The 24,505-nt window shown below is 37.9% G+C and overlaps 1 protein-coding gene across 2 annotated transcripts in view; it reads left to right on the top strand.

The window, feature by feature from the left end:
* cpne5b (copine Vb) overlaps positions 1-24,505 on the top strand; it is a gene marked incomplete at both ends in the record, with an annotated part of 120,656 nt that overhangs the window by 53,866 nt on the left and 42,285 nt on the right. For both annotated transcript variants that reach the window (XM_080495739.1, XM_080495738.1), the window contains one exon: positions 18,385-18,448. In XM_080495739.1, the coding sequence (XP_080351865.1) occupies positions 18,385-18,448 (64 nt within the window). The remainder of the gene's footprint in view (positions 1-18,384; positions 18,449-24,505) is intronic.

The raw sequence follows: 24,505 nt of genomic DNA, 5'->3' as shown, positions 1-24,505 counted from the left end.
CTCTGGGAGATATCATGTAGGAAGCCTCTTATCTTTTTAGCTTTACTGGGAAAAAAGTGACATTTAGTTTTGTTTAAAAGATTCTAATCTTTAGTGTGACAAAGCTATTTTGTCTGTGACAGGTGCAGATGTTGGATACTTTGCAATGCAAATCTGGTTTAGCTGATTCCTCTGCCTCGTGACCTGTATTTAATCAACACAAACAGTATCAAACAATAACAGTCCCGTCAACACTATTATGCAGACTGGTCTGACATGACTTAGAATTTTTCGGTAATATCGGTGACATTGATGAAAGTCCAGTAGGTAGAACTGACTTGCTGATTATTGGTCATTAGAAAGAGCAACAAAACGAAAAAGTTAAATTGTGTATCTTTCTGCAGAAAATCTGCCACCATGTCCATCTCAGGTGATTTCTAAATTAATAAGGTGCTCAAAGCAAATGGCTTCCCTTTTAGGTGCCATTTATATTTTAGTGTAGACAACAGAAATCTGCATGTGCACACTCCTCTGGCTTCCTCTTAACAGAGTAAGTAAAACATTAAAAGAAAAGAAATGCCAAATAAATACAGCAGTAGCATCCTAGATCAGGATTAATCCACCAAATTATCCAAGTACACGCACACACACACACACACACACACACACACACACACACACACACACACACACACACACACACACACACACACACACACACACACACACACACACACACACACACACACACACACATCTGTATTTTGCTCCTCTGGCACAATGTTCTAATAGAGGTCTGGTTTTGTGGACTGATAAATCTGTCATAGACTCCCTCTCTTGATTTCTTCCCCTCTCTAACACAGAGTGATAAATCAAGTCTCTCCAGTGTCGGCTAACAGATGTGCACACGCACACACACGCTCAGCACAGACAAATCCATTAGTATCCATGTTCCTCATCTCAGGCTATGAGAGGTTGCTATTCATAGCCTCTAAACACAACCTTCCCACCTATCCCTCTGTACTATTGTGTCATGCATCTTTTATTCTCTCTCCCTCTCACGTACACCCCCCTCTCTTGCAGAGACACATGTTGTGTTGTGTCCTTCTGCATGGAATTGACTACATTCGTCTGGATCCATTGTGCTATGCTAACTCTCTGGGGAAGCTTCTATTGGTGGCCTGGATCACTGTCACATGAGTAATGTCTGTGGAGGGAATGACTGCAGTGCAGATGTGGGTTTCCTCTGATACAAAGATCATACAGTAAATATAAGGTAGAAGACTTATTTCCTGAGGGGCTTGGTTTGAATGGTCAGGAAAGAGTAATGGCTAGGAGTGTAATTACCGCTACAGGGCTTCTTTTCCACATGAGTACCTAACATCTTCCTCTCTAGCTTATTTTTTAAGACCTGGCCTGATGGGAGGCCTGTGTTTTATTTCTGCTGCAAGACTACAGCTGCTTCACTGTCTTTTGGGAGATGTCCATTAAATTTAACTGGAGCACATCTTTCATGGAGGCAAGGTGGCTACAGATGGCTCTTTATCATCAGGTCAGAAAGATATATATGATAAATTACGACGCATGTCAGCAGAGCATAGTTAGACGAGTTAAGCTTAATTTAAGTTAGTCAAATAATGATTATGAAGCATGAATTTGTCTCACATAGCGAGAGAGGGCCAGAGAGAGGCATGTTTTTGGCAAGAAGTCATCACGATGGTGGGAAAATCAATAAATTTTTTAAAACACAGATTTTTAAGAAATTCCTTTGATGAATTAAGAGTATAAATAAGCTTTTGCTTACATGCCTCTTGGATATAGTTACAAATATTGCAGGCTATAAACAGAAGAAGACAAGATATTTCTAACTATCACAAGAATGGCTAGTTTTTTTATTGCCTCTGGTTCCCAACGGCCAATAAAAATTATATCTTAGAATTAAAAAGAAAATCCGTATTAAAACAAAAAATGGCAACTTGGGGTGTTTGATGTGAGAGTTGGAGGAGTTGTCGGGGTGCTTCGAGCTCTTTGAAGGGATGCTCATCCTCCCACACTTCAAAATCCCTGGCCTTGAAGTTTCTTTGAGCTTCAACATTGCAAAGTCAGCCGCTGCACAAGTATAAATACAATGTCAAAGAGCTAAAGGTAGATATTCAGAAGCAGGTTAAAAAAAAGGGGTTATTTAAAATTGATTGCCCATGGCTGGAAATGATGCACCTGTTTAATTTTGCTGTTGAGGGAAAATCACCAGAGCCATCAATACATTTAAAATAAAGACTTGTATTATTGTTATTGAGCCGCATTACTTTCTATGCAAAAATGGAAATCAACAGGACATAAGGTTTAACCGACAATGATTTGGCTGAAGGCCACAGTCAAGGCCATCCATTTATTATCTGTGTTGCTGCCACAGCCATGAGTTGTCCAGGAGCAAGAAATTATTCATAAGGTTGCAGATTCTATGCATTGCTGATTGTTTCATCAATTAGTTATTACTCATGTTATCTTTGAAGTGCAAAAAAACTCGTGCCACAGTGAAGAAAAGAAGAAATAGAAAGGAGGAAGGAAGGAGGTAGATATTTTCCACTTCCTGCTTTGCACTTGGCAGAGAAGTCTTTGATGCGGTGATGAAAAGTGACGGCTATAAGGCCCCGGGCAGCTTGTGTCTTCAGGGCGAGGTGAAGTGAAACGGATAGTTCAGAGGTGCTGAGCTCCGTGGAAATGTGCTCACCAGAGAGTGTGTTGCCCTGCAGGAATATCACTGTCTTGTTCCAGGAGCCCCTCTGATAGCGGAGACTGAACATCAAAGAAGGAACAGTTTGAACAGAGCTTTGTAGAGACTCATGTCTCAGACTACATGTCTCACAGCTGCCAGCTCAGAGCTGATGATAATAAATGTTAACATTCCTTATAATAAACAGATTGATAATGGTCATTAAGAAGGCCTCGCTGCTGGGTTGGAGAGCATGGTGATGTTGACAGTGAGAAACCCTCAGCTGAATGTTGTGCTGAACGTGTGCAGAATCAAACAATACAAACATCATTTTTTTAGCATTGAGTTTTTATTGATTGGTGAAACTATAAAACCATTTTCCCACCCTTTTAAAAGCTTAATGTTACTATGTGAGGATAATAGGGATACTAAGGTTAAAGTCGTCTCACCAACTTTGCTGTAAAAGTAAGGATTGGGGTTGTTACACAGTGGTGCAGACGTTTCAGAGAATAGATTCTCCTGATCACAGTCAGTTATTCTTTTTGTGTGGAGTTTAATCTTGACATTCTTGTTTCCTCCCACTATCCAGAAACATGCATTTTGGTTACTTGATGAGTATAAATTGCCCATAGGTTTGGATGGGCCATGACCCTTTGTGTTATCCATTTGATGGAAAGGAGACTGAAGTTGAATAGATAACAGTTGGAAGTCATAATCGTGATAATGTAATACATTATGAAACATTCAACATAGTTTGCTTCCAAACAATCAAGTGAGTGGGTGAAAACAAATGAGTTATCCAGTGTTATACCTTAAAGTATCGTTGTAGGTTTGACATGAATCTTCACAGACACATTTATGGCTTATTTCCCACCAGAACAATACTGATTTTATGTATATAACTGATGTTTCTATTTTAATGTGTTTGTAGGAGTCAAAGGCAGCATCATACACTGCACTCTGTGTGAGTTTATATTAATGAGATGTAGCATAATTTGTCAGACAATTATAATTCACATAACTGACAAAATACTCATGGCCATCATTTAAATATCAAACACATTAAATGCATTTGAAAGGGGCAGTGGGAGTAAAGCACTGCTGTCTGTGTCAGCTCCACATTATTATTCCTGCAGTTCTCTGAAATATCCATAATTGCAATTAGAAGAGAAAGCATGATTTAAAGCCCTATAGACTTGGGGGTAATTGTTTATGTTTCATGATACAGACTGTTGAAGATAAATAGACGTTTAATAATATAACAAACAAAAAAATGTGTATATCATTTGGTCAGGAGCGATAACAAATGATAATAAAGACTTTTCTGTCTGGCTGCTCAGTGTAATTTGTTTTCTTGCCCCAGAGTTGGATTAATTCACTTCAGTGCAGAATTTATTGTAACCTCATTTAAAGCAAGTAACCTTAATAACACGGTGTGTTTATCTCAATAGAAATACAATTAATACCTGTTTTCTTAGTCTGTGTCTCACCATTGACAAGACCATGACAGCTAATTGCATGCTGATATAATACATTTCGGGAAAAAACAATGATAGCTTAATATTTCAAAAAGAAAGACCAAACAGAACATTTTGTTTGAGAGTATTTCTCATACAAATTAACACAGATTGATGATAGGCACCTTTGCAGAACCTCAGAGATAATTTTAGTTTTTATACTTTTATTATGTATGAATCTGACCCTATACCATTAGAGAGAGAGAGAGAGAGAGAGAGAGAGGAGCTGTGGGGGGGCAATGCATGGAAACTACTGAGTATTTATAGCTGCAGAGTCGGGCTGTTGAGGTAAGTACTCCTCTGTCCAGGATACAAACCTGAGTCTGTAACACATGATTTGTAGGACATTCACTGCCTATCTTGCCTTTGTTCCCCTTCATATGTCCTCATTTGAGAATAATCTATAATTTAACATGTTTAAAATGTTTGTTTTTTTAAACTGATAATAGTCCAGTATGAAGACGTATAATCTGGAGGTGCAATATAATTGAAATCTATTATTATTTTGAAAAAAATTATATGTTTCTCACATTGTCATCATTCTTACTACATTACAAAGTTGAAGAACTGTTGATTATATTTGTATCTGATCTTTTTCTTGCTCAAAAAGAGATGAAAATAACAGGGATTTTAGGATGATAAAATGACAACAGAGCAGCATTCTTCCCAAGGTCAAGATACAATCTCAGGTAACACACGGAATAGCAAAATTAGTCCTAACACAAATGTGGAGAAAATATATTAAAACCAGACTAATGCGTTTTCTTTTCTTTGCATTAGTTGAAAGTCTTGGTGCTGCATTCTAACCAACTTCAATCGATTTAAATAATCGTGGAGAACATCTGTTAAAATGCCACTTCACTGATCTAAACGAGTGTAAATAAAAGTGTGAATAACAGTCTGGCAGTCATTAGACTTGAGCAAAAATTCAAATTCAGGCATTATTATATAAATGATAAATCCAGACTTGGCTTCTGTGGAATGCATATTTTCGAAAGTGAGAGCACAGTCCACGACCACCCCCAGATTTCTCACAACAAGTTTTACGATTTCAGTAAAGGGACCAAATTCTTGTATCAAAGTAACAATAATTTAGTTATTAGTTAAGACATTCTTAACTTGTTTGTATATGTTATCTATTTGATGGATTTTCTTGGAGATGTAATTGTGCTTGATTATTGAAACACATTAAACTGCTTAATAATTTGACCAAGTAGTAACACGTACAAAGAAAAAAGGATTTATTCCAGGACAGAACCCTGAAGGACTCCACGCTCTACCGAACAGCAGAGTCAGAAATGCTTAGAATAAAAAAAAAAACTTTCTCACTTAACAATTAATCCAAGTCATTACATGTAAACCAATCCAGCCTGTCAATGACAATTTCAGGATCAATTTTATCAAAGGTTGTGGTGTGATTAGAAACGTTTTTTCAGAAACCTATCTGCAAAGAGTAATTTTGAGATTTGTAATTGCTGTTGTCTGAGAGATCAGATTGTTTTAATCAAAAACCTGAGACATGCCTCCAGGGTCCATATTTATAAAAACAAAACAAAAACATGTTGTAAAATTATCCTTATTGGTGCAAGTCAAAGAATTACTTCTTGCATTCTGAACTTTTTTTTTAACATGTCTTGGATAAAGCTATTTTGACTTGACTGTTATGAGTTGTGGGCATTTAGTAGTCAATCCCTGTAGTCAAACATGAGAGAACGTGAGCAAAAACATCATGTTCAGTAGTCAACTGAGTGCCAGTTGGGCTGATAAAACTACAACCCAAAAGACCAGATTTAATTTTGGGATGCTTTGACATTTAGCCAATCTATGAAAAGTTGCAATGTGAATGATCTGTTTTTGAATGCCCCCATTGTGTTTCCCTCTGGGATTAATAAAAATGTTCTATTCCTGCTATGGTTTTGTATTGTGGCAGCTGGTAATCAGATCTGTCTTTTGGGCCATAGTGTAGCTTAATGGTGAGCGCCGTCACACAGAAAATACCCCCAATAAATCCCATGGATATTTTAGCTACAGTGTTTTGGAAGTGAAATCAATCTCAGCTGTTTCACGGAAGGTGAACTTACATCCACTGTTTTGCTGTAAGACCCTTGGTGTCACTGTGCCATTGCCTCATTAAAGTACATGATCCCAGGTCAGGCCAGATAACCCACGTCAGACCCATGAAAGACGAATAGATATGTTTTAAAGTGTAAACAATTTCTTTCTGTATTGTTGCATTGTTATGAAAAGAGTGTTTGTTGTTTGAATGAGAGCTCATTCAGTATTGATATCCTTGTGTCTAATATCTTAGAGCAAAAACTCAATTTCCTCTCCCAGCAAGCAGCAATTGATCATGTCTCTCTCTCTCTCTCTCTCTCTCTCTCTCTGTCTCTCTCTCTCTCTCTCTCTCTCTCTCTCTCTCTCTCTCTCCCCCCCTCCACATGCTGACCCATCTGTTAGGAAAACAATAAAGCCATTTTTCCGTCATTGTGGACTCAATTGGTGCTATCGCTCAAATTGACAAATGAGGCTTTCCAGCATTGAATCAACATATTCAGGAATACTGTGTAGGATTAACTATTCTATGGGGTCAGCACGTATTCAGACCTGCAGGCACATAAGTCTTACCGACATCAGGATGGAAATCAACAGCCTCATCCAGAGAACACGCTACTTTTACACTGAACAGAGCCTGTTCAAATATTTGGAGACAGCTACTATATTTTGGCAAAAAGCATTGATTTCCCTCCAAAACGAATCAGTAGACTTAGCAGCATTGATGGAAAACAAGGCATCACAGAGATTGGCTGCCATTGTCACAATGCTCTATAATTGCCTGCAGTGTCTTTCGTCCCCAATTGAAAGGGAAAAGGCTATTTTCCTCTTGTTACCGTTTGTGTTTGTGGATATAAACAAAAGAAAATAAAAATATAAGTGTCAGAAGAAAAGAAAAACATCTAATGGAATTAGTCATGGCTCTTTAATGTGCTTGGGTTTAACTGGAGACTCCTTTATTCAGCCTCATCTGGTTTTCTTATGAAATCACATTTCCAGATGTTTGATGTGACAGATTCTGCCACAGGACATGAAAACACGTTCACACTGTTGAAAATGCTCTGTCAACAACAAATCATTAATTACCAAACATCGTTGTTTCTAAATATGAACATGGCTGAACAAGGCTTCCTGTAACCAGCAACCCAACTACTTTGATACATTTGTATGGCAGCATTGCCTTTTCATGCAGCATTGTAATGTATTTGAAGCATGATGCATGCTGGATCATTCTCGCTCTCAGATAGAAGTAGAACACGGAGAAACTGAAACAGTCTTCTCAGTTCATTTCTTTGAGTTCCTATAGGTGCTCACTTCTCCCTCTCTCTTCTGTTTGATTAATGGCACCATCTATCAGGTGGCCATTGTAATAAAGTCAAATGAGGTCTCGAATGGCTGAGGCTTTGTAGAATCAGCAATGGGTAATTGAGGGGGAGGATGTCTCAGGTGGGGCTCTGTGTCCTTACATCAATGAAATAGTGTTTCACTTTTCCCTTCGGCGAGTTAGTGAAGACAGTAATTGTGTTGGAGAGATTGTGCTTCACTGCACATTGTTGTATGTTTGGATGGCTGTGCTCATGTTCTCTTTTAAAGGTTACAGAGCCGGGACTGAGGAAAAACATCCCTCTCCGAATGCATCAAAGTGGGCTCAGTTTTGTCGCCTGAATAATACAGTGGCAGAGGAATGATAATTGAAACTCTGTAATCCAGAGTATCCCCTTGAACAACTGATGCTCCTTTGTCAGACAGACATATTTGGCTTACCATGTTGAAATCTGTCAGAGGAATTTGTAAAGAAATCCTCCCTGAAACCTGGTAATCCTTTGTATCGCTTTTCACCAGGCAAGAGAAAAATCTCTTGGATGGTAAATAGCAGATTTTGGGGCTTCTACTTAGCTTTATGTGGGATTATATGTGATAGCAAATAGGCCATTTGGAATGCTAGTGGGTAGGAGGTGTAGCAGAGTTCTAATCTGCTACACCTTCCAAAAATAGGTAAAGCGTGAAAAAGAGAGGATATAAATGACAAAAGACAATGATTCGGTCTTCTACGTCTTTTATAAGTTCTCTGTAAGTCAAGCTGAAGGGAAGTACAGAGGGAGACATTGGAAATTATATATAAGAACAAAATATATATATATAGAGAGAGGCCTCTACATGACATGCAGCTGCCAGATAGAGGAGTGGCTGATATAAAGAAGATCTACCAATGACTATAAAATGTTGGACTGACAGAAAACACAGAGAAACTAATCATCGACTTTGAATCATTTTGGAGGCAAAGGTTTTGAGACAAAGAACTAAACAACTAGTAAAACACTCGTTTACTTTTTGCTGTTTGAATATTACATTCGCATCCATCCCATATTATGAGTGTGGGTTTGTGACACAAACCCACACAGCTGCAGATAGGTGTGCAGTAATTGTGAACACGCACCTCTTGCTGCAGAGTTGTCATCATTTAAAGGTTTATTCGCCGGTACAACAGAGATCGAATGTGGGTGAATGGGTTACTGAACACAGAGTAGTTTGACATGGTGTACTGTCAATGGAGTCAATAGTGACACCTAAATAGGGAAACTTAAGACTCCAGAATTTGTAGCAGGAGCTGTAACTCAGAGTGGAGTTTAAGGTCCAATCTCAGCCAGCTTTTAAACTATGCAACTCGGTTATCAACGTGTGTTTGATTATCTATTCAGACCCACTGTAAAATTAAAAAAACTAAATTGGAATTATGATAACAACGTATTGGCTTAACGAGTATTTAGTCTCTCACAATGTTTTTAATTTCAACAACCATTTTAAAATATGTAAAACATTGTAGTGTTAACACTTAAGGCAAAAATTAAATATGCATCCTTGTTCAGGTGGAGAAGAGACGTGTCCAACTGATTCATCAGAAATTGTGACAAAACAAACAGAAGCTTTGATGATTGTTTGTTCTCCTGCTTGTGTGTTGAATGTGCTGCTGCCCGCCCCTCTCTAACTGCTCCACAGTGGGATGTTTTGCTTTGGCGATGCATGCTTTATTAAGCAGTGGAGTTGAACATTGACATTGGACATAAATTGTGCGTTGCAGATTCATTCATTATGAATGCAATTTCTAGGGATACGGGGCTGGAATGAAGTGATGATCAAAAATGCCTCTACAGTATAGTGAAAAGACACTCGGCTGGTAACCCAGCAGGTATTAACACTGTATCTGTGTACATTTGCTACTGGACATAATGTATACATTTCCTTTGGCAAAAGCTGTATTCTTTTAGTTTGTAGTTGTCACTGTTTTGCTTTTTTGTTCTTCCTGTGTATTGCTTTTAGAATTGGGTTCTTCATTCACCCCGTAAGTTTCTTTAAATTTAAACCTTCAGTCCCCATTCTTACTTTGTGCCTCAAATCTTCAATCAAGCCACAAGTCCTCCAATGTTTTATAGATGCAACATTACATCAAATAAAAATATTCTTTTTTGGGGGGCAGCTTTTTTTTTTTTTTTACCCCCAACATTCCAAACTACTGTGGCACTTTTGGGATTTTTCCAAAGTCGCAAGCTTGTCGCTAGAATTTCAAATGAACTTTTGAGGCTATGAAGAATTTCAAGCTGCACAGCATGACTTTTCTATCCATCCACGATGTAAGCTGTCCACTGATATGCCTTGACTCACTTTGGAAAGAGAATTGGACCTGACAGGGCTCAGATCTGAAAGGTGAACTTGAATGATCTGATGATAAAAGCCGTGTCGAGTCAACCATACTGTAGCCTTGTCCAGTTTGATTGTAAAACTGAGACGGATACAACCAGAGTGACTTGAGATACCTCTGCCGATGAAGTTACTGTATGGACTTGTGTGCACACTTAGATTGATATTCTTGCTGTCATATCAACACTCCTCACTTGGAATATGAGGAGCTTGGCCACCCTTCTGTGTTTAGATTGTATGTTCTTCCTGTGTATGCATGGGTTTTCTCTGGGTACTCTGATTTCCTCAGTCAGCCTCAATACGTGCATTCAAAGTTGATCTGGGACTTCAAATTGTGTTTGTCCCTGAGATCGACTGGTGTACACTGTCTTCGCTCCAGCTCTTTTACAATAATTGGTGCACATTTTCAAATGACCAAAAAATAAAACACAAACACCATCTGTGTTTTTGTTATGACAGAACCTAAAATCCAGTGTCCCATTAAACAGCGCTGTACCCAGCACATTATTATTATCCGAACAACTGCATACCATTTTCATTATCATTAAATGCCTCACTTTCCTTTATTCCATTCACCTTTGTGTTTACTAAAGCATGTGGAAAAGCATTTGGTGTGTTTTAAAGGCAGCCCAAAAATCCCCATCCGGATCAATCTTCCTGAAGACTCCTAGACTCAGTCACAGTGTCCAGTTGAAGACGGGATGATCAGTACGAGCCTGCAGGATGCAAAACACTTTGGCTTAATTCTTGATCAACATTTTAGACAAAAAGTGCAGAACAGATTCCATTTGGTGAATAAAAACCCAGACAAAAGTGCAATTGAGAATGAAGCAGAGACATTCGACCCAAAGCTGAGCAGCTTTTGTATCACATGCTGCGGGCAGTTAGATGTTTGACCTGAGATATATTCAGAGTATTAGAAGGATGGTTTACTAGTTTGAAATGACAGTGTGTGCAAACATCCATTCATCCAGCCGCTGTACCGGTGGTCTGAAGCTCATTTCAGATCAGGAGCCACATAAAGCCCCAATTTGAGCTCAAGTGGGTTGGATCTCTGAAATGACGACGATTAGTTATAGATTACATGTAGAGATCTATAGATAATCTCTAAACAAGCACAACTCTAAATGTTTTCCTTTTGTTTTAGTGCAAAGAAACATTCACCAATAAAATTTAATTCATTAAAAAAAACAACCCCCCCCCGCAATGGTTTATATTTATAAATAAAATATTCAATATTATTCAAATTCAAATATCAAATCTCCTAATGTAGGGAAAACTGTCAAAGTTCAAAACACTACATGTACTGTATGTCTTTTTCATTTTTATTGCCACTTAAAATGTAAGAGATGACCCAATTGTGTTAAACATTGTTTCAGAGGATTTAAAACTAGTTTTCTTAGTCATTTATACACTTTGCAAGATCAAGTCCAGGCTGGATTGGAATTAACAGGTTATTTTTCATTTTAAAACACAAATACAAGAACTATTACCTTTAGTGGAATTAAGACATCACTGTAAACAATTGCTAAGAACGTTGCACAACACTTCACTCACAATATATTTATAAAAAATTATTATTTTCTTATTCTAATCTGAACAATTCATGAGATGTGCAATGCAATTATTAACTTTGGGAATTAAAATTAGTTCTGGGAATAAAATGTTTTTGTAACTCACTGATTCTTTTTTCAGTTTGCATTTTTTGTGGTGTAAGAAAAACTGAATCAAATAACAGATTCTATAGGCAGAAAACCTAAACCTGAGAAGCTTTAAACTTGCATTACTTGCAGTTGGACCATTTAAATATGCCTGAACTTTCCCAGAGTACTACCACAAGACACACGTATTTTCCTGATTTCCCAAAAGAGGCCACCTGTCCTACCCTCAAGAAACTTAATACTAAAGTTTCATCAAAAACGCTTTAAAATTTAATCTATTCAAATATGGTATATTTTTCATGATGAAAAAATATTTCCCTAAAACCAAAGCCAGAACTTATCAGAGGTTACACAATATGCTTCATTACACCTAAAATACTCAGTCTTTCAAAATGTTCTGACATGACTCAAAGAAATCTCTGAAATGAATAAATGATCAAAATTAGAGACTCTGCAGTATAAAAAAATCAAAATACCAGCTGTCTTTGTTAATAAATCCAAAATATAAAATAATGTTACGTTTCAACTGTTTTAACAATCCAGCTTACGTAAATACTAGATTTACTCCTGTTTTGGTTTTTTTAAGTAATAATGTAAACAACAAAACAGCAGCCTGCACTAGTCCACACTTCAACTGCTGAATGTGAAGTTTCTTTCTTCAGTTTCTCTGAAAATCAGCACTTGGGCTTTTTGTGGGTATATCAGATGTGATGCTGCTCTGTAGTCTATTTGTGGATATTATATTATCTGGGACTATATTTGAGTGTAATAGAACCAGGCACAAGGGCATGTCAGGGGAAAAGAAGTGGTCTGGCTACCCTACTTTTATCAAAATGTCAAAGATATACCTTTGGTAAATACTAATATATGTTTCAATTTTACTTTTTCTTTCCGACACTGCTGAGATAATGGTCTGTAAAGAACAACAAACGTGGCTGCATACGATTGGTTTTTTTTTTAGTTCTCTTCCTGTCACGCGTTGCAATAATTTTCTTTGTTGACATTTTTTACTCAACACCTTTCAATGTTTGACGATAAAACATGAAAAAAGCATGTAAGGAAATACATGTTTCATGTGAAAAATACGTCTGCGCATGTTCTCAAGAACATCAAAGCATTGTATTTTGTTATAGTGCATTCACTTCACAGAACTGAATGGAAACACATTGTAATCTACAAAGAAAAGAGACAGCAGTTTATCCATTTGTTCCACCCTTTCACTTCCCTATTGTTCCTTTCTTCTTTCCCTCACTTTCCCCCTCGGCAAAATTAATTTAACTGTGGTACTCAGCAGGTTTGTTAGTTATCTTGAGTTCTTGACTCCCTGAAGATTTCTGTAATTAAAGATTCTCACTGTGTGTGTGTGTGTGTGTGTGTGTGTGTGTGTGTGTGTGTGTGTGTGTGTGTGTGTGTGTGTGTGTGTGTGTGTGTGTGTGTGTGTGTGTGTGTGTGTGTGTGTGTGTGTGTGTGTCATTTCTACATTTGCATTTACGTGTCTTACAATCACATTTTTTTGACATCATTATTTAAGAGCTGCACTCGTCTGTCCCTGCGAGGCCTTTGAAGCACAGTGCTAATGGATAGGTCACATTATGACTGCATTGCTGCTTTGACTCTTCAGTGTTTGTAACAAATAGATTCAAAAGTTCTTTCTTTTCAGCCTTCTTAAGCTTATTGCACTAAGAGCTTTATAATTTTGTCCAGGTGCAGTTCAAAGAATAAAACTCACTGTCGGCGTGACACATTTATGAGATTACTATTTCAGTAATATGAAGGAGCGATATCCTGTGTGGTATCCTCAGGGGGGCTCTCTGCTGTAACTGAGACAAATTATAAATCAAGGCTGAAGTATTTCTTTTCTTTTCCTGCCATTGCAAACCAATAGCAAAGTGCAAATGAGGTTCCACTCGATAGTTTTTCTATCGCTGCCTCACTATTCATCAACATATCCAAGTTTTTTTTTCTCAAACAACATTCAAACGTAAGATAATGAACAGATTTAGAGTTAGATCTGTCTCTTTTAGTCTTTCTTTCTTTCTTTGTTATCTAGTATAAAAATACTATCGTGATGATGTATGTGCCATGGTGGATGTGAACGCAAACGCTGATGTATGAATGAGACTGGCTTAGCTTTTAGTCTCAATGAATTAATTTTCAAAGAAATAATCTTGGAGAAGTGGCCAAAGGGAGAAATAACATTTATTTTCTATTCATGGTATTGTTGAACCTTTGATGTTGGATGTTTGAGAGAAATAGCCAATATTTATGTCCTGTGCACCAAATGAGTAAACATAGGTGTTTGCTGTATTAGTTTGTTGAAGTGAGATGAAAAAAATTCCACATTTTAACTTGTTGTACCTCTTGGTCCAGCATATATAGCTCATCAGATTTCTTCCAATATAAAGTGTCGTCAATAAAACTAAATATTCAATTATTCTCAGATTATTGCATAGTTGTATACTTGGTACACTTATTTGTCCTGCTGTTGATTTTTAGAGAGGAAATCACTATATTCTGAAAATATAAAGGTGGAATATGAAGAAAAATACCACAAACCATTGTAAATACAAATTCTGATAAAAAAAAAAAAGTGCAGGCTTGTTCTCATCGTTATTTTTTGCCTGCTGCCTATACAAAGCATCACCAAGTCTTTTCCCGACAATTAATGGCAAGGAAACCCAGCATTATGATTAAAGGCTCGCTTCTGGCTTTGCTCTGCAGCTATTGAGCAGCCGCAGCTTGTCGGCACAGCTCACTTCCTCCAGCACAATCCAAACTTCTTTGTCTTGTTTATTTGAGCTTTTAGGTGACCCTACCATAATGGGTTTCTCTCTGAGACAGGGAATTGATTCAGTTGCAGGAGATGAAGAAATGAGTGGGGATGGATGTATGTATGGAGTCATTTGTCTTTTAGACGCAATGTTTTGAGCGAAATGCCTGAGAGGGTGCCAAGTGAATGAGAGTGAGTGTGAGTAGGTGTGAGCGACTTTACAAGTGATAAATAGAGGAGGGGGGGGGGGGGGGGGGGTTGGTACAGTTTCATCCTTCACTCACCCGTGTGACCAGAATGGTCCCCGCCACCCCCAACCCCCGCCCCCCTCCCCCAGTTCAAGATCAATACAAGTCTTTTAGTGTGGCTCGAAGGTCTCCGTCTATGCCTGAACACACACACACACACACACACACACACACACACACACACACACACACACACACACACACACACACACACACACACACACACACACACACACACACACACACACACACACACACACTAACACAGCTGGAAAGCACTCAATCCAGTCTCAAGACTTTCGCATGTTGGGTGAAAAGCTTCAGTCTCAGTTAAGTACATCAGTGTTGTTGTTTTTTTTGAGTCGTTGCAATTCTACTCAAGAAGAGCTCTCAGGAAATAAAAGTTATACTTCTACTGCTTTAGTGAGGGTTATAATAAAACACACAATCTACTAAAATCTGAGCAATTAAGTTTTGAGAATTTTTTTTATTGGATTTAAATTTTAAATGTGCAACTTGCAAATTGAGATAATTAGTCTTGTGTAGGTTACTTATATTGTTGAAAATGACAAAAAATAAGAATGAATACCAGTGATGTAGAAAAAAAGCAAGCATCTCTGTCACATATACAGCACAAGTGATGTCAGGTTGAGTAGGATATTTAGATTTTCATATCTTAAGGTCAGATTCCATCTGAAACAAGAACATTTCTTTAACACTAGTCATCTTAATTGACTGCCAACCTTAACATCTGAGGCAACCAAGGTACACGATGACAAGTCAACAGTACACACGTGAGGGTAGAATGTACTTTATGTGTTTCCCACTATGTTCTGTAATATAATACATCACTTTATTAGTGCTTTCAATACTTGTAAGTTTAGGGGAACCAGTGAACCTGAGACATCCACTTTACTGTAAAGTGACTCAAAGTCTGACAGGAGAGTTTTTATTCACTCACTTAATTTGATACCAGAACTGACAGATTTAATATGAAGCGTAATCAAGAATCAATACTGTGAATTGTTACAGTAGTGAAGAGAATTGAGAGCTTCAAAACCCTTGATGCAGACCAAGACCCAGCGGACACTGAGCGTTCTCAGGAAGCTGACGTGTCTCCTGCTGATTAATCGGTTCACCACAGACATCCTCCCGACCCACTGCTGCACTGTGTGCGTCTCCAGCTGCACAAAGGAGAACAGAAAAGACCTGCAGCGGGTGGTGAGGCTGGCGGTGCACATCATTAACAGCCCACTAACCCCCCCACAAGAGATTCATGTTGAACGAGTAGAAAAGAAGTCCAGCTGTATCTTTAGGGGACCACATCCGCCATGAACTTCACCAATCTGTCTTGCTAGAAATAGAGATACAGCCTTGTTGAAACATCAACAAATAGATGAAAAAAAAAGTGTTTCTATCTCCATGAAGCCAGATACATCAGTTTATAACCTCCCTGTTTTTAATTATAGCTATCATTTATTATTTTTTTCTCCTCTATATTATTATTGGTATGCCTCCTTGGATTGTCAGTAAATTCTATTTTGAGCATGACTCAAATGTCTGTAACATCTGTGAAAACACAATATAGGAGGTGATTAATACATGCCAACGAAAACCTTGAAGTTAATCCTCACTTGTTGCAATAATCTGTTCAGATAAATTAGATGCTTTGATGTTGGAGAACAAGAAAGAAACCAGTGATGTTAATCACAACTTAAAAACAGATTACTACAATCTCGCACAAAGAGAACTACTGTTGGTGCTGAGAAAACTTTGGCACGAACACATTTAGAGTTGATCAAATGTATGACCGGTGAATGCCAGAGGACTGTCAGCATGTTACTGTTTAAACACAGTGACGTCAATACCATAATGTCCTTTGTTTGCCGTACCAAGATCGTTTCGTGACTTGTTAAGAAAAACAAGCTTTGCTATTCAGTACAGCTCAGGATGGTGAGAGGAATTATAAAGTCTGTTTTGAAATCTAGTGCAGCCCCTCAAGGTCAGAATGAAAAGGTCAGAGTGACACCAAAGTGTTGAAAACTTTCTTAGCATACAAGGAAGTGTTGAATACAAATACATACATGGAAAGATTTGTGCTGATGGAAAACAAATAGGAGAAATACATCTCTTTCAATTGTGGTAAAGCTGCTATTTGTTTTGGTAATTTTGAACGAAATATGTGAAGCTCTTGTTGAAGTCACTTCTCATTTTCAAAATTAATAAATTCAATTGCCTGGGGTTTGCAACCCAATCCCTCCTGACATCTCAAACAGAACAAATGTATAAAAAGATTTAGTATCAATTGACAGATTTAGAATCTACACATGTCCTAACACAGTGACATTGCTGAAACATACTGTAAAGGCAAATATATTTCACATGTTGCAATAGAACAGTGAGCAAAAAAAGGCCAAACAGGAGAGCTGCACATGAAATTCAAAAGGATTTGAAAAAAAAAGATGCACTGGTAAGGCTTCAAAGATAAAGTCCATTCCCCCCACTGCACTCAGCTCAGAGTCAAGTGTAATAAGCGAGACAAAGGAGGGCGAGCTTTTGATTTGGATTCAGATTTTTACAAATCTTGCCATTTCTCTTCTTCTGAAACTCAGATTTAATCAGAATGGATTAACTGCATGTGATAAGCACATAACCTCAAACTGGATCAGATGAAACTACTGTAAAGAAGCGGCCGTCAAGACTTGATGATACAGCCCTGCTCTTTCAGCCTTCAGAGAGCCACTTCAGCTTTTATCATCTTTGGTTTTATGCAGAAATATCAAGAGATAAAACATTTTACACACAAAAAAATCTGAAAATGGCAAGTATCTGAAAGTAGATTCCCAGGTTTGTTTTATAAATAGATACCACCAATATTTATAAATGATTACATTGGGGATTTCTATGGGGCACATCCCTCTTCTTTCTCCAGGTGTTTTCACTGAGGTCATCGAAAATGGGTATATAAATGGCCAGTGATTTCCCATGGCAGTGCTTACTTTGTGAACCAGATTCAGGAGGGCTGTGCTTTGTTCTTTTGCACGCTGAAATTACTTAATGTTTTCACTCCATTTGAAGGAAGTTGTTTTGTGTTCACTGCTCGATCCTGTTTTTACAGTATTCGTATTATGAATAAGGATTTAATTTTCCAACAGTGGGTTATTTAAGCATCAAAAATACACCCCAAAATGATTTGCTGGTGTTAAATTAATTAACTGAGGTTAAAACTAAGTTAAATCATCTTACTTCTGGCTTGTATCTTTCCCTCTTGTCCTATAAACAGACCACATTGTGATAAAACTGCTTTCCTGCTCCAACTTAGACTGGAGAAAATCGAAATCAAAGCATGGAGTCTCTCGATGGGAGCTGTGGTGAAAGGCTGAACAGACTAATGGAGCTAAATGAAATCTGTGCATGTATCTACTCCATAGTCGCACGTAATTATAGATTCATAATATAAGCAGTATAACTGGGGCAAACCTGTGTGGTTTACAGTTATGGTTGGATATGCGTGTATTTTGTAAAATAATTTAAAACAATGAATATGAAAGAGGCTCTACGGAAGTGTGAACGATGAGCTCTGCCAGCAGTCATCAGATTTTACTCACAGCTGGAAACTCCTCACAGTTTGAAATTCCTCACAGTCGCCATCACTAAGGCATTAAGAGTCGATAGTGGGCAAGCACAAGATGTGTTTTCATTTAATTTCCTTCTAAGCATTTATTGTTTTCTCTCTTTCCTCCCACAGAGGGATCCCAGGGAAGAAATGTGGCACTATCATCTTGTCAGCAGAGGAGCTGAGCAATTGTCGAGTGAGTAAGCCATAATAATCTCCCCTGCCAAACACATATTAGCTGGCAAACATCTGTTAGCAAAGCCTGGTCAAACACACTCCTCACACAAAGTGAATTGAGCAGGCTTAAAGCTCAGAAGGGCAAAATGAGATGTTTGGCAGCATTTGTGGATAAAAGATAGGTCCAAGAGATGCCCAAACAACTAATGACTTTGATGCAAAAATGCAACATTTTATGTTGCAAAAATGCAACATTTTAAAAATATTAGTATCTTTTGTAAATTAATTAGAAAGGAGATAATCGCCCCTGAGTGCAAAAACAACTGCTTTGATCAATTTCTATTACTTTAATCTGTCTTAAGTGCTTGGAATGTTTCTACAGCTGCATGAAAAAACTATCACTGATGTTTCTGTCCATGATTTATAATTACGAATGCTATCATCTTTGTTGGATATTCATTTTAGTTCTAGTGCTAAAAAGACCTTTGGCCTCTTCTTGAAAAAGTTTGCAATTTGTTAAGTGGCAGATTGGCAAGGTTAAACCTATACTGATTAGTGGAATAATTGATCAATCATCAGAAAATAATAAGCAGCTGTTGTGATAATAGAATAAGTGGTTGAGTACTTTTATCATTTATCGTACATCTGCCCTGAGTTATCTGGGATTAGCTGCAGCACCTTGTGAGTCTGAACTTGTTAAAACAATATAGAAGAGGTATGAAAGGATAAATAAATTCCAACTTCTTTTGGATCAGGGAGAATGTCTTGTATTTCTTATTGAGAGTATGAGAAAACAGCCATAAATCAAAATCCAAAACTAGAATAAACAGATTTCACTTTGAAGTTCAGTATATGATATCATATATTTGTGGGATTATAGCAACAGTGGAGGTTTGTGCTATGAGAAGCTTGTGGGTTCAAGTATGCATGTTCTCAAAACCTCAGGGGTTTCAGTGGGTACTTGTTTCCTCCCACATCCAGAAAAAAACATGCATGTGGGTTTAAATGGGGAACCTAGAAAGCCCATAGCTGTGAATGTGAGTGTGTGTGGTGGTCTATCTCTGAATGACCTGTCCAGGTTGTATCTTGCCTTTGCAAATTGCTGGCGAGGATGGGCTCCATTGCCCCTGCGACGATGAACAGAATGAAGAAGTATAGACAATAGATGGATTTCCACAGGTGCTCAATCAGGTCCTTAAAAATACAACTGCCCTTCTTTTGTAGTTGTAAGATGGGATCAGTGGTCTGTTAGTTATGCCTCAATGGCTTCAGGTTGTTTCTTTTCTCCACTGTGCAGCTGGCAACCCACACAGTGCAGCAGTATCCCAGGAAGCTCTCAATTCTATAGAAATTAATCAGCAGGGGACTAGATGTAAGTGTGCCTTGGGCTCCTGAGAAATTACAGTCTCTGATGGGAATTCTACAGATGTGCCATCACCTATTGTTTTGATGGAGTTTCACAAGACTGTCCATCAGTTTGAGCCTGATCATACAAGTGTTCAATTGATCTTAAAGACTCTAGCATGCTGGATGAATGGATGCCCCCTGAATTGAATAGCAGTGATCCTTCCCTCAAATGTACCCAAAACATGGCACAATCATGCTCTTGAAACACAGCAGAAATATTCATCTCTCTAACTGTAAGGGGCAACTTTCACATTTGTCCTTTTATCGGTTGTCTGTTTATTTAGCATTTTGTTTTTAATCCTGTAATTAACATAATACTGAACCCTTCACACACAGACAACTTAATCCCTCTCAGATTATAGCAGATACGGGGCTTTTCTTCACTCTGTGACCTGCTGTCTAACTAAATGGCTGAGCAAAATGATGGTGTGCAGGCTGAGTGCACCCTCAACTAAAAGTGGTGTACTTTGGATGCTTCACTGGGCTCCCAATATGCATATTACAAGAGGATACTGAACAAGAAGATTCAACCGAGCTAATGATGAATGGAGAAGAGGAACATAGAGAGAAAGAGGAGCAAGACATGGTGACATGAAAATGCGAGAGAAAAGCAGCAGTGACGAAATGGAAATAAATAGAGTTGTGTGTCTGAGTGCATTCACACACAAAAAAAATAAGGGACACAAAGTGTCAGACAGATAGAAACAGATACAAGAACACTGAAGTGAATCAATGGAGGAATATGTTCTGCTTGGCGTGTACTAGCTCTCAGCTATAAAATCAGCTTGGCTGATGATAGTGTGAGACCGAACACTGTTTAATTAAAATGCAGCTGCGTCTGACCCCGTCCCCTGCAGCCTGTGACACATGCTGCATTACAGAATTTTAGAGACACAGAAATACACAATATGCTCCCTCAATTTCTCATTCACAAGCTCCTTTCCACCTACTGCTGGAAACGTTGTTTTGACCCACAGCAGGAAAACATTATTCTTAACATCCCTCTGACCTGCACTGAAACTTGCCTGCACACACCTGTAGTCTTCCCTGAAAGTCTGAACTACTTAAAAACTCTGTTCAGTTCTGTTTGTTCTCATTATGAAAGTGATCCCAGACACATTCATTAATCTTTCTCACCACGCCTGAGCGGTAGCTCCTCTTTAAAATTCCATCTCTTGCCAAGACTCGGATGCTTCTAGACTTCTTGGTGTTTTTTTTCGTGAAAGTCTATTGCACAATCTAATGACATCATAAATATGTAATGCACAAGCCTCTTCATTTTACCCTCAACTCTGGTAGCTTCTAAGTGAGATTAAGCATTTATATCCTGTTTTAAGGATGACAAAAGCAAATTCAGTATTTGATTTCGACACTTTAGGGAAGCAGTATGATTCACAGATTGTGTTATAGGAGACACATTGTGCAGATTTGTTTTAATTATTTTTAATAAAGACGGTTGTGATGTAATGACTGGAATTTAAAAAAATGTCCTCACTGTTTTTCAAAATACTCTCTTGAACAAATGAGTATTGACAAATTTGAGGAGTTTAATATGCTTCCATTGAATGAACCTTGTGTAGTGCAGTGTTATCCATGTTTTAATTTTGATGTTCAAACCTGAAGAGATGCTTTTGGTAAATATTATATCTTTTTCCTGAAAATTCAAATAACAAAGAAAATTTATTTTTTCTACAAATCTGGGAATGCAAACATATACACATTAGTAATTACAATTACCAACATATTTACTCTTTATTCATTCAACTGCAGCAATTATCTGGTCTTGGTGGCATCGATTATGATGTCTTGAACCGGATTGTATAAACTGAAAGCTATGAGGTACTTGATTCTTTATTTGATTTGGAATATGCATAAGTTTGTCTGATTTCACCGGTTGGACATTAAAAAAAAAAACCAAAACAACCAAAATAGCTAACATTAAGGCTGAAGACTATCAAATTGTTTTGTGAACGTACATTTTTTTGGCTCAGTATTTAAAAACAACAAGGCTAAATGTAAGCCTTGTCTCAATTCAGTGACTGCATTTTTTGAAGGACACGGTGTTCTCAGTCTTCAGAGAATAAAACTCCTTGAGGTCTGTTATGTGAGGCTGTGGAGGGTAAACATTTCAGAACCCTTGCTTTGTTCTGTATTTTAAAGTAATTGCACATTTATGGACTGGATTTGAAGGAGATGTTGAACTGGGACAGCCTTGTTAGAGATCCACTTATGTCAGTGGCCTTCAAATGAAACAATACAGCCTTTAGATTTATACACAGTGACTCTGCTTCCCCTCAAAATAACAAAACAATGAGGACAAATCTTGAATCTCTGTTGATATGACCCATATGCTAGTTGTGAATTGGTGAATAGACTTTTCTTATTCTGTAATGTAGAGTGATTTAACTGTTTCACCCGTCTCACAATTTGATTGTCAGAATCCCAAGAACACTGAGACATGGAGAGGGTGAGGTGCTGTTTTGACATCTTTTATCTGTGTTAATAACAGGGACAAAGACATTGCAATAAAGTGTAGTGGACTGTAAAGAGTAAGTAGTCTGGAAGTGCATAGTTCAGGTTGTATGTGATCACATTCCAGAATTCATATTTTGCAATAACTTAGGTAAGTTTGTAGCTCATTTGAATAATTCACACAAAACTGCTGTGTTAATGTGACTGGAGGTCATTTCTTTGAACCATTACCTTACTGATTTTCTTTCTTTCCAACCAGAAGACAGCATTAGCTGTCGAAGCATGCAGCTTTCAAAGAGCTGAGAATGAATTTTGCAGCAAATATCTCTCGTTGTATGACCCTGCCCTCGTTATCTGCCACGCTCACTGACTTTATTTTAATTATTTCTCAGTCTGATGCCCAAAGGTTAATAGAGTCAACAACCAAATAAAGTTCAGGATAAAATGTTTCTGGTATTTTTTGACTAAATGGATTTCCACAACAGATTGACTTTGATGAATGTGAAAAATACAGACAAAATCCAACAAAAACTTTAGAAACTCTACAATTAATTAAAAGAAGATTCTGGTCCTCAACATATTTATAAGCTTTGAATTAAAGAAGATCTTCAAATTTTTGTATTGGTTATTAAAAGTTTTTGATGTAAGTCAATCATAGAAAATTGAATTACACACTCTCAGCGTTATTTCAATCAACCAATTTGAGTTGGTGGTTACGCTCCAGAATAAAAATGCTTTAGAGTTTAAGGCAGCAGTTTTCACATCCTGATCTTGCTCGATATCTGCAGTTCTCCAGCACCTTTGTATGTTCAGAAATTTTTTTATTGCAATACTGACCACCTGCAGTGGGCCAAATTGCACTGAATTGACAGTTATACTGAAAAATCCAGAGTCCACCTGAACAAGCCACTTTCAGTTGTGTCAACCCAACCTGAGCCTGGTCCATACAGGAGCTCTTTTGAAGGTAGAGTGGGAGCCGAGCAACACGGTTTTGCCTGAAGCATTTCGCTGTGGTTTTTTTTCTTGCTTCAAGATCTTTAGAAAAAAAAAAAAATGTGTTTCCCCCTGGGGAGGAATAAAGCTCTCTCTCTCTTTAAGATGAAGTTCTGTAAGCTGATAGAACCACGAGAAGATTCTCATTTTGTTTTAATTGCACAAATTTAACTGCAGGATTATTTTGCTGTCTGTGGGCCAGAGGAGCTCTGCCCTGTTTTAAGGGAGAGACATTTGTTGTGTGTCGACACATCTCAAATCTCAGCACAAGGTCCAATTGTGTGTGTGGTTTTCATTCGCTATATATTCTTTTTTACGTAATTGTGCTGTGTTGTTACCAGTTGAACTGCAAACATGGAGGCTCAAAATTTCACGTCACCACACAAGATCATGTTTTTTATTCAGCAAGTGGCGATGCAGAAACTATAGAACCCGGAAATTTAAGATGTTTTTTTTTTGGAGTGTTTGTGAAGTTGTTGCTGTACCTTCCACTTAGATGCACAGTTCAGCAATACTAAAAACTAATAGTAAATAATACTAAAAACAGCAGGGAATTATGTTTTTTTTCTCTTGTAATGTCCTCCTTTGCTATGTCCTTTCATCCCAACCTCATCAGTTTGGCCTTTTATTGATTCTCTACATTTTCCCCTTTTCCTCATCTCACCTTTACAATTTATCTTTTTGTTACATGTATCCCCGAGGGAAACAAGCACACCGGCTCACACGAATACAATCCTGTGATTTAAATGTAAATGTACTGGTTTATGCTACTTTTGCCACCTTTAACTTCTCCACATAGCTTTGTCTTAATTAGTGCGGCTATAATTCTCACTGCTGTGACATACACACTTGCACACATAGGGATCTTCGCTCCTGTCACAAACACTCCTTCATTACCCCCCCGAGGGCATCAATGTGTCTCTACCTAGCCTGGCCCTCTATTTAAATATTGATACTCTGATTCTCTCCGTATTAGCAAATGGCTGTTGATCACAGAGCTTTGTGAGGGTGTGTGTTCGTGCAACAGGGCGTTAATGAGGCTGGAGCAAATGCATATTTAATATCCTCAACACATTCCATCACCATGACGGCTTTTATGTACGTTTTCTTGATTTCCTGGTGCGTGCCCTCGCTCACCGAAGAGCAACTCTGCGAAACCCACAAACCAAAACCTGCAAAAGCCTTTTGAATAATCTGATTACCA

Source organism: Blennius ocellaris, assembly GCF_963422515.1.
Source record: "Blennius ocellaris genome assembly, chromosome: 4".
In the NCBI taxonomy this organism is placed as follows: domain Eukaryota; kingdom Metazoa; phylum Chordata; class Actinopteri; order Blenniiformes; family Blenniidae; genus Blennius; species Blennius ocellaris.
Note: the sequence above shows the minus strand (reverse complement) of the source record. Positions and strands in the feature narration are given on the sequence as shown.